The sequence below is a fragment of the Jaculus jaculus genome, chromosome 6 (genome assembly GCF_020740685.1).
Source record: "Jaculus jaculus isolate mJacJac1 chromosome 6, mJacJac1.mat.Y.cur, whole genome shotgun sequence".
NCBI classification, from domain to species: Eukaryota; Metazoa; Chordata; class Mammalia; order Rodentia; family Dipodidae; genus Jaculus; species Jaculus jaculus.
In genome coordinates this window covers 39,699,970-39,710,754 of record NC_059107.1, presented here as the reverse complement: position 1 = coordinate 39,710,754, position 10,785 = coordinate 39,699,970, and the positions used below count along the sequence as shown (strand labels likewise).

At 51.7% G+C, this 10,785-nt stretch overlaps 1 protein-coding gene across 2 annotated transcripts in view; it reads right to left on the bottom strand.

The window, feature by feature from the left end:
* Positions 1-871: 871 nt before the first annotated feature.
* Fbln2 (fibulin 2) overlaps positions 872-10,785 on the bottom strand; it is a 74,894-nt gene continuing 64,980 nt past the window's right edge. For both annotated transcript variants that reach the window (XM_045152450.1, XM_045152451.1), the window contains 6 exons: positions 10,591-10,719; positions 10,203-10,328; positions 8,514-8,630; positions 7,960-8,088; positions 5,318-5,441; positions 872-1,667 (listed from right to left, as the gene is read on the bottom strand). In XM_045152450.1, coding sequence (XP_045008385.1) covers positions 1,310-1,667; positions 5,318-5,441; positions 7,960-8,088; positions 8,514-8,630; positions 10,203-10,328; positions 10,591-10,719 — 983 coding nt within the window. In that variant the 3' untranslated portion in view covers positions 872-1,309. The remainder of the gene's footprint in view (positions 1,668-5,317; positions 5,442-7,959; positions 8,089-8,513; positions 8,631-10,202; positions 10,329-10,590; positions 10,720-10,785) is intronic.

Below are 10,785 nucleotides of genomic sequence, written 5' to 3'. Positions count from 1 at the left end.
ATGTACATGCGTGCACACACACACACAAAATACACACACAAACATGTGAGGCACTCAGCTATCTGCTCTATTCTATGTCATTTGTTTTTCTTTTGTGATGCTGGGAACTGACTCTAAGGCCTCATACATGCCAAGCAAGTGCTTTGCCACTGAGCTACTTCCCCAACTCTCCTTCTCCCTTTATCTATTTATTATTACTCATTTATTTTTACTTTTCGCAACAGGGTCTAGCTTTTGGTCCTCTCTCAGCCTCCCAAGCAGGGACTGCCAGTCTGTGTAACTCAACCAGCTTCCATGTCATGTTTCACACTCTGGCTGCCACCCAACACATTTAACTTAAGACCTCTAAGTCCCTTCTGGTCGTAGAAGGAAAGGCCCTGGCTCAGGGGATGCAGAGGGTCGGCGTGGGTGTGAGGTCCTTAGGAATGGGCCAGAGTGACATTCCAACCCCCATCGCAAGCCCTTGCCCCCGTTTCCAGAGCTCTCATAGTTACCTCCAGCCCACCAGAATCAGAAACCACTCTGCACTCCAAGAAAGCTTGCCTCCTTCCTGCCCCACCTGACTCCACCCTGCAGCAGCTGTCCAGACCCCAGCCACAGGGACCAGTCCAAGAGTATGGAGGACTCCTGAGGTGACAAGCCAGCTACTGAGGTCCACATTAGGGGGAAAGGCAGCAAGGAGACAGTAGCAATAGAAGGATCACGGCCAGCAGGTCTGTGATCGCACCTCCCAGTGCGCCTGGTTGGGGTCTAATTAATTAAGCAGGACATAAAGAAAGTGCTTAACCAACACACTGGCCAGGCTGGGGACCCTGTGATGTTCAGACATTATTATCGAACCCCAAAAACTCATGAAAGGCAGGGGACAAGAGGCATTTGACTTTTTTACTGAATAGCCCTTTTGTGTTATTTGAAAAAAATTGTCTTTTTTTTAAACAATGTATATGTACTACTCTTAGAATTAAACAAAGAAAAATTAAAATGACTTTTTTTATGTGAAGAACTAATCCCAGTGGAGCAGGAGACGGAATGTCAGCTTTGGGGATTTGTGATCCAGTTGAGCCCAGCAGCCCCAACATGGTGGCTGTTTCCAGCCTGCAGGGCTTCATCCAACCTCTGCCCTCCACCTCCAGGGCCCCGGGTGACTTTGACCTCCACCCAGTGCCTGTGTGGGACACACCTCCCTCCATCCTGGGGCAGAGGGGAAGGCAGAGACTCAAGACCCACTGAGTCAGTAATTAAGTTACAGAGTTGCAGGGGAAAGCCCCACAGTGGCCATGGGCATTGGGTGCCACCTGCACAAAGCCCCTCAGGGGGCAAAGGTGGTGAAGAAAATGTGCATCTTGGCCAGGAAGGTGGTGACGGAGCCCTGTCTCCAGAGCTTCATCTCCACGTCCAGGGCGAAGTCCCGTGGCTCCAGCACCGACCGCTGAAGGGACACGACGCCCGTGTAGGCGTTGAGCCTGCGCGTGATGAAGTAACCCTCCTCGTTGCCCTTGGTGATGGTCAGGGAGATGGTGTCCCCCGTGAAGGCGGGCGCAGGGCCGATGCGGAAGATGTGCGCGGGCACCAGCAGGCCTGTCTGGAAGTTGAGCTGGTAGTGCGTGATGCGTGCTGGTGAGTTCTGACACTCAGCGATGTCCTGGCATGTGGTGCGCTCGCATTTCCTAGGAGAGAATGGCTCCGGGTCAGTAGACGAGGACCCTGATCCCATCCCAGACATGGCTCACACCCCAGAAGCAGCTCGAGGGCATGCGGGCCTAGGATCACATGCCTGTAGGGACCCAGCAGCTTTGCTCTCCAGACCCTAGTGTCCCCATTTTGGAACATGAGCTATTTAGAACGTTGGGTGGGGGGGCTTCCCTGGGATGGTGGGGGAGTTCATAGACACAGTGCTAGCCCAGGTCCTGACAGATTTGTCGGTGGCTCTTCCCATCCCATTTCTACCCCCTTCCTCTCCTCTCTCCCTCTTTCCCAGGATAGCCATGGTCCCACCTGCTAGTTCCCTCTCAGTTCTGTCACTGCCAAGTGCTCTTCTGATGGCTTGCACTGGGGAGGCCACATCCCAAACAGCCCTTTAGAGGCCCCAGTGGGAAGAGCTGAGGCCTCCTGTCCAGAGCCAGGTAAGTACAGCCCCAGTGCAGCAGTCAGATGACAGGGTGGGGACAGACACTGCTGGACTGTGATTTCTGGAGAGCCGAGTGGGGAGCACTTGGAGAAGCTGCTTAGTGCTCTCAGGGCCTCCGGGAGGCGGGGGATGGGGCGTTGTGCTGTGGGTGGTTGGGAGCTGGGAGACTGTTACACAGCAGCAAGAAATGGAAAAGTTACAAAACGGGGCAAAGAGCTGGACAGGCAGTTCACAGAGGAAGACACACAAATGGCAAACACACACTTAAGAAAATGTTCATCATCCCTAATCATCAGAGAAATGCAAATTAAAACAACTATGAGATTCCACCTTACCCCAATAAGGATAGCCAACATCAAAAAATCAAACAAAAATAAATGCTGGCGAGGATGTGGAGAAGTAGGAACACTCATTCACTGTTGGTGGGAATGTAAGATGGTACAACCACTTTGGAAAGCAATATGGAGACTCCTGAAAAGGCTGACTATAGAGATACCAACAGATCCAGTTATTCCCTTACTGGGCATCTACCCTAAAACCTTCAAACCACAGGCCAGAGAGATTTGCTCAACCATGTTTGTAGCGGCTCAATTCATAATAGCTAAGAGCTGGAATCAGTCCAGATGTCCATCACTAGAAGAATGGATAACTAAGATGTGGTATATCTACACAATGGAATTCTACACAGCAGTAAGAAAAAATGACACAAAGAAATTTGAGGAAAAATGGGTGAACCTGGAACAGATAATTCTCAGTGAACTTACCCAATCACAGAAAAACATAATCACCACATAGTCTCACTCATCTACAGCACCTAACCTGAATCTACCCATGATACCTTACATACCCAGCAAGCATCTCATGGACTAGACACTAGGATGGATGGGGAAGGAGGGGAGGGCATCGAAGGGGTGGGAAACACTAATCTAGACCCAAACAGCAATGGTACCATAAAATGCTACTTCCTAAAAGGCAGACCAAATGGTTGAACCTTCACCAGACCCTTACAGGAAACACCTGAACCACAAGACACTGGAGAGAGTAGGATCAAGTCTAACCTAAACCTTCTATATCTTCCCTCCCTCCCTTTCCCTCTCCCCCCTCTCTCTCTCCTCTCTAACTCCTGTATATTAGTTATATTTTTCCTCATTTTCTTAGTGGGCACTGCCCTGTAACTCCCAGTACCAGCATGGGGCTACCATCCACAATGAGCTTTTGATCAGAAAAACCTACAAGGCTTCCTAAAAGAATGACAGATTTCTGTCAGAGTACTTGATGACCCACCAAAGGTTAGTGGTAAGACCCTATTGCTGAAGACACCATATGCAGCTGACACGTAAAATGGAACAGTATGGCTGGAAGCCAGGAGAGAGTCAGTCCCCAGACAATCAGCGTATCTAGTGCCAGAAGGTGCTACATGGGTGACTGGGGGAAATGACCAATATCTGTCCAAGCAACTCATGGTCTAACCTACTTAGCAACAAATAACCGGTTGTTATGCCCACACAAGTGCAATAGTGGCACACAGCCATGGTGGGAAACCAACTGCTCTTGATTTGGCTAACTGATCCCCTCAGTGGTACGGGACCCATAGCTGGAGCTGGGAAACAAGTCAGAACCATATCCAAATATAAGCCTTCTCTCCAATATCAAGATACCATCAATCATGGGCTACAAGAGGGCCTACTATTAAACTCTCTATAAAAAAATGTAAGGGTTATTTCATTTGTCCTGGTGCTAACTTACTTTCTGCTGGAGAATCTGCTTCTCTTTTTCAGATAGATGCAGATCCTAAGGAGAGAGCCACCCCACCATACCTCAAAAGGGCCCTGGCTGAAACTAAGGAAAATTGGAGAAACAAGCAAGGGTGCTGTTTTCCTGATGAACCGGATACCAGCACAAGGGGGAAGGAGACCAACAGAGAAAATCAACTCCTACCAAATCAGAGAGCCAGAGCCTCAGAGGCCCCCAACACCTCATCACTAAAGCAGACCAAAAATGAACCCAACATGGCTCAGGGAAATTCTGCAGAAGAGGGGGCGGAAAGAATGTCAGAGCCACATGTTGGGTCAGGATATGCAGAGACATTTATCATACCAATAACTGTGGGCTAACTCCACAATGCATGACCAATATACCTCAAGAAGGAGGGGCCAATGGGGAGGGGGTATGTCATGGATGAGCCTAATAATGGTACCAAACTACCTGTATTTGCTGAATAGAAAACTTATATATATATATATATATATATATATTTTAAAGAAATGGAAAAGTTGTGAGCAGGTCATGAAACTTGTGAACTAAAGTACCCAGGAAACAGTTAAATGTCTTACACGCTGGTCAACTGATTAGCACTTCTATGCCTGTGGATAGCTAGCATGTTACTTGTGCAAAGCCAAATAATCTTGGGCTATGTATCAGGTATCAGGTAAAATCTTTTTTGGAATACACCAGCAGATCTCTTCCACCTATCCAAAGGCTAATGTCATTGGATAGTATCTGAGGCAAACTGCACAGACTTCCCCACTTCACTGTGACTCAATTACCTGATGTTCCTATCAATGTATTTGAAAAGTCCCTTGATTTATGACTTTATATTATTCTATAACTATAAAATCTTTAAAAATAAACTAGCACATTGGAATATGGTATTTAGGGCAACCTGACCTCATGATCCTGGGCCAGAGTTACTCACATTTGGCTCTAGAATAAACTATCTTCTATTCCCTTTGAGGTGAGGAGAGTTTTTGTGTTGACTGGTGGCTTATTTTTTCTTTTCCTTTCTGTACTCCACCTGCTCTGTTTCTGCAAAAGCTTCTATCTGCTTCCTGTTGGCCAGAATCAGTAGCCAGGGGGCTGTAACAGGCAGGAGGTGACTATCCACGACCTCGCAGTGCCTAGCACTACCTTCACAAGACCCTCCTAATAGGAGAAAAAGATGACATCAAAATAAAAGAGAAGCAAATGGAGAAAGGGAGGGGATATGATGGAGAGTGGAGTTTTGAAAGGGATAGCAGGGAGGGGAAGGAATTATTATGGTTTATTGTCTGTAAGGATAGAAGTTGTCAATAAAAAAAACTGAAAGACCAAAGGGCAGGAGGTCGCTAAGGCAGGTGCCACCTGCCACTGGGCCTGGGTGGCATGGCGGCAGTGTAGGACCCTGGGTCCCACAGCGCTGAGGGCACTCACATTTCGGAGACGCGGACATAGTTGGGAGGGCACTCGAAGCGCAGGCAGCGGAAGCCTCCCTGGATGTTGTGGCAGGTCTCTGCCTCAGAGCAGTTGTGGGTGCCCAGCGCGCACTCATCCAGGTCTGCAGAGGAGAGCGAGGGTGTTGAGAGGGCACACAGCCAGGACCCCGAGCTGAGCGCCCCCAGCCCACACCAGGCCAGAGGTCTGGGCTTCATTCAGCGCAGCCATGCTAGCTGTGAGAACAGCTCACAGGCCGCCCGGAACACAGCAGGCTACCTGAGCCCTGCGCACAACAACAGGGTGCTTGCTTTAAAATGAAAATCATCTGTTATCCTGACCGTTGACTTCTCAGCTCCCAGAATAAAGCTCATGCCAAGTCTCTGGCACCTTCTGAGCCCCTCCACTTCCACGTGTGCTGCAGTGCTGGATGCCCCTGGGCAGCCTCAATAACCTCATCCTTACCCAAACCCCAGGGCCTTGCTCATGCTGTGGCCGCTGAGAGACCTTTTCCACATCTTTTCACATGCCTTCGTCATGTGTGAGGCATTGTGTCAGCGTGTCAGAGTACCTCCTCCCCACTACCCCCTGCCACCCATCCCACCCTGCTTTCTTTTCCAATCTGCTTCTCTCTACAGCTGTTCTATATCCATTCTGGTCCTCCATTGGCCCCAGCGGAAGGTGACGGGTGCTTGTCTGTCTCGTGTAGGCACTGGGAAGAATGCCTGAGCAGAAGGAGACTCGGCACGCGCCCCTGGATGAAGGTGCAGGACCGTTTATCAAGAGACTCCACGATACACATCTACCCACACGCTCCGTGAGGCAGACACGCACTCCTGCACATTCTCAGAAGCAGATATGCACACGCAAATACCAATAGGTACATGGGCCAAGCCTTCACACTGACCCAAGACTTCACATACAGGTACATAGACACACGCATCCACACATGGGGGCGGGGGGAAGGCGTGGAGAGAGGTGAATATTCCTCTCCAAAAAAGAAGCTTAAAGAAGCAGCCTTTAATCCCAGCACTTGGGAGGCAGAGGTAGAAGGAAGTTCGAGGCCACACTGAGACTACATAATGAATTCCAAAACAGTCTAAGCTAGATTAAGACTCTACCTGGGGGGGGGGGAGCAACCAGGTGGGTGTAAACGTGTGTGTGTGTGTGTGTGTGTAACAAACCCTACCAGAACTAGCCATACAGCGTTGGTGTCACACACAAGAATACTTTCAGGAAACCACATGCCATGTTTCATGCCCACTGAGCTGATGGTGGATCAATCCCTTTCCCTCAGCAGTCCATAAAATGGGGACTGGGGACATGGTTCAGTAGATCAAGTGTCTGCTGCACAAGCATGAGGACCTGAGCTCAGAGCCCCAGCACCCACATAAAAAAGGGGTGGCGGTACATTTCTAGAATCTCAGCACTGGAGAGGCTGTGACGGGAGTACTTGCTGGCTAGCTTAGTTTAGCTGAATTGGTGAATGTTGGGTTCAGTAAGAGATATCCTGTCTCAAAGAATACAAAGAAGGGCAATTGACAACGACACCCAACATTGATGTCTGGCCTCCACAAGCATGCGCACGTGCATGTACAACCCCGCCCCCCGCACACACCCACACCACACTCTCACCCTACAGCGCCACCCCCCAGTCCATAAACTAGAAGCAAAGAACTTTGTAGCCAGAGATCATAGCCCAGCTCCTGTAAGCCCAGCATGGCCACTTACAAGGCTACTTAGGGCCTTGTGACCTACTATGTTACTACAGTAAGGAGTCCTTTCATGCTAGGAGCCAGTGCACATTAGGACTGGAGTGACAGTCAGATACACACTGTCCTCTGACCTAAGTCCCACCTTGCCCCCTGTCGGGCCCATCTGCACTGTTAGCCTGCAGCAGGCCGATTAATGAACCTGACCCAGAGTCCATAAGAGGCGGGCCATCAGTGGACTTCAGTGCACTGACCTGACACCTTCTGGGTGCTAACCTCTCGGGCCCCAGCCCACCTGGAGGCAGCTGCTCAGGAACTAGAAGCGGGACCCCGTGATGCAGCTTCCGTGAGGTCACTCTCCAGGATGAGGCAGGACTTTGTGGTGACACAGCTGCCTTTAAGTCACCTAAGGCCCTGAAAGCAACCACTGGCCCCTGGCCTATAAGTAATCCCACAACACTCATTGGCTCACAAAGTTGCGTTTTGGTACAACGGTGCTTTGGTCTGTCATCTGCGCTCTATCAGTGGTGAAGAGCTGTGTGGTCACATCTTCCCAGGGAAGCAGTTTCACACAACGGCTCTGCACCCCTCCTGTTCCACGTACCCCTGCTTAGAACTGCAGAGATGTGGAAGCCATGCTCAGGACTCCCGGGGCTATGCTTCCTCAGTCCTCAGGGGACAGTCCCCTGCCTCCTTATACCATTCTCCAATATCCCTGTCTCACTCCCAGGGCAAGGTCCAGAGCTGAGCCCAAGCCTGGAAGATCAGAAAGCATGTCACCTTCTTCATCCCAGACCTGGACTCTGTGACAGCGGCCCTGATGACATGGCCACCCTGTGCTTATGTGCTTAGCACTGTGCTCTAAGCATGGAGTTCACAGCACTTGCAAGTAGCTGACTGAAGCCTGGCGGACTGCGGTACGTCACTCACCTTTGCAAGACCTGCCATTGGCCATCATGGTGTAGCCCTGCTCCGGACACGCACACTGGTAGCTCCCCGGCACATTGACACAGCGAAAGGTGCAGAGGATGCCCGCGCCCTGTGCGCACTCATCAATATCTGCCAGAGAGAAGGTTGGCCAGTGACCCTCGCAGGCCCATGGGCCCAGCCTCTGACTGCAAGCCTGTCCCTGGCACAGTCATGGACAAGGGCACCAACAATGGAAGTGAGTTGCTCAAAGCCACACAGCCAACTGGACTCGTACTGGAGTGCTGGCCCACATGGCTGTGAGCCACCAATAACTGCTGCTACCACTGAGGGCCAGTCAGGTGCCAGTCATGGGCCTGGGCATGCTCACATCAGAGAGGTCAGGACCACGACCTCATTTTAAAGAGAATAAGCCTGAGGTTGGAGTACAGAGGCAATTGATCTAAGGACGTGTAGCAGAAAACTGCAGGGCTGTGATGTGAACAGTGTTATTAAAGCCCCAAACATGGGGAAGGGGTGTCTCCCTAGAAGCGTCTCAGGAGAGGAAATGTACCTACCTGTGCATGTGTGCCCATCCTCTGCCAGCTGGTAGCCCTGGCGGCAGTAGCACTGGTAGGAGCCATAGATGTTGGCGCATTCCTGGCTGCAGCGCTGGGCCTCACATTCATTCACATCTGTGGGGACAGTGACCAGCATGACAGGACAGTGGCCCAGCCAAGAGCAAGGCCTGGCTCAGCAGCCTCCACTCAGACACCATCCATTGCAACCAGCCTCTGGGCTAATGAGAGGAAGGCCCAGAAGGAGACAGAGCCAAGTGAAACAGGGGGGCAGAGCTGAGCCCCTGCTCCAGATCTAGCCACAGGTCAGCTCAAAGTCCCCCCAAAAGCCTGATGCTTCCCTACTAGGGGTGTCCAGCACCGGGACAGACGGCTCTTGAAGGTTAACTGGGGGCTGCCATGGACCGTCTCAGGACCAGGTCCTGGTCCCTGGAACTGGCATTGCACAGGGCTGGGTGACAAGAACCATATGTGAGGGTGATGAGCATGTAAGTAGGGAGAGTTTACTCATAGGCTCTGTGGAACACCTCCAGGACCAAGTAGCTGCAGGCTGGGATGTGTCTTTTATTACCAAGTCCCTTGGATATGCCAGGCCTGTGCCAGACTTGGGGCGTCGTCATAAATAAGATGGACAAAAAGAAAATCCCCATTAGGCAGGGCTGATATGCTTGCATAAAGGAGAAGGGAGGAGAGAAGTGAGACCAAAAGATGGCAAGTGCTGGGCTGGAGAGATGGCTTAGCAGTTAAGGCGCTTGCCTGCGAAACCTAAGAACTCATGTTCGAGTCTCCAGGTCCCATGTAAGCCAGACTCACAGTGATGCAAGCATGCACACAAGGGGGTGCACACATCTGGAGTTCACAGTGACTGCAGCCTGTGTGAATGCTTGGAGGTGAATGAATAAACTGTGTCCGTGTGGAATGCCTGGGAGACAGAGGCCCCATTCCAAGCTATCCACTCTGGCCTTGCATGAGGAATGCCCACATGTACAAATAACACCAATGGATGAGTGAGAATGTCCACACATCCCCAGTAACTGAGCCAACTCATGTAATGGGAGGGCAGCTCTCTGGCAAGCAGGTGACGGGGAAGGAACCATAGTTCTACAAAAGCCTCAGCATTCCTCCCATCCAGAAGGAAGTGAGGAAGTGCCTATGGACAGGGGATAGACCAGGGAAGGCAATGCCAGGCAGAAGGGCCCACCTGCCCTGGGCTCAGGCCCTAATTCTATCTCATGGCCTTCCTCCTCACTCATCCTCACCAGGCCTCAGCCAACTGTGCCAGGAGCACATGTGACAACTTTGTGGTATCCCCCTTCAGCCACAGGTGCACCCCACTTGGGAAGGACATGGATTGCAGAAGCGGCCTGTGGACCGTGCCCAGCCTATGCATATACTTGGTTTAACTCGGTGTGTTGTTCAGAAGCTTAAACCCAACAGCAGTATGTAGGAAACCAGCTTAAGATTTCTGGTTTCCAGAAAGCCAGAAAGATCGAGCCACCTTTGCCTTGAGTGCTTGATAGTACACCCATGGGTGCCAAGTGGCCACTGCTTTCATGGCTACTGTGTCTCATCTTAGCATCACCTGCTTCCATTCCCTAGCATCTTCCTGTGATAATGATGGGGGGCCCAGGCCTACCAGTAGCCATTTGCCTGGGGAACCCAGAGGTCAGAGGCTGGGGCGGGCAGTACCTTCACAGTGCTTGCCATCAGCAGCCAGCAGGAAACCAGCAGCACAGGAGCATCGGTAGGAGCCGAGCGTGTTTTCACACGTGTGCTGGCACAGGCGGCCTGGAGAGGCCCAGCACTCGTTCACATCTGCAGGGAAGATGGGACGGGAGGCCCCGGTGGGTGGCCATCAGAAGTGGCTTGGAAACACTGGGATCACAGTAAGGAGGGCTCATAGGCACACGTGGGACAACACAGCGGGGTGGGGGGGCTGGTGCATAGGCCCATGCCTGGAAGGAGAGGGCTGACTTGAAGGCTGGCATCTAGGAGGAGCCTGGGAAGGTAGCTGGGGGCACAGAGGGCCAGGGTTTTTGCGCCCAGAGGATCCTCCCCAGCCCTGAGTGCCCCCTACCGATGCAGGTCCTGCCGAAAGCATCCCGCTGAAAGCCGACCTTGCAGTCACAGCGGTAGGAGCCCGGAAGGTTGTGGCACACCTGTCCTTCACCACAGCGGTGCACTCCTGTCTCACACTCGTTCACATCTGTCGGGCAGGACAGCAGGGCACGCTGAGCCTCAGCACTTCCTTGTGGGTCCTCCCAGGTAGGCA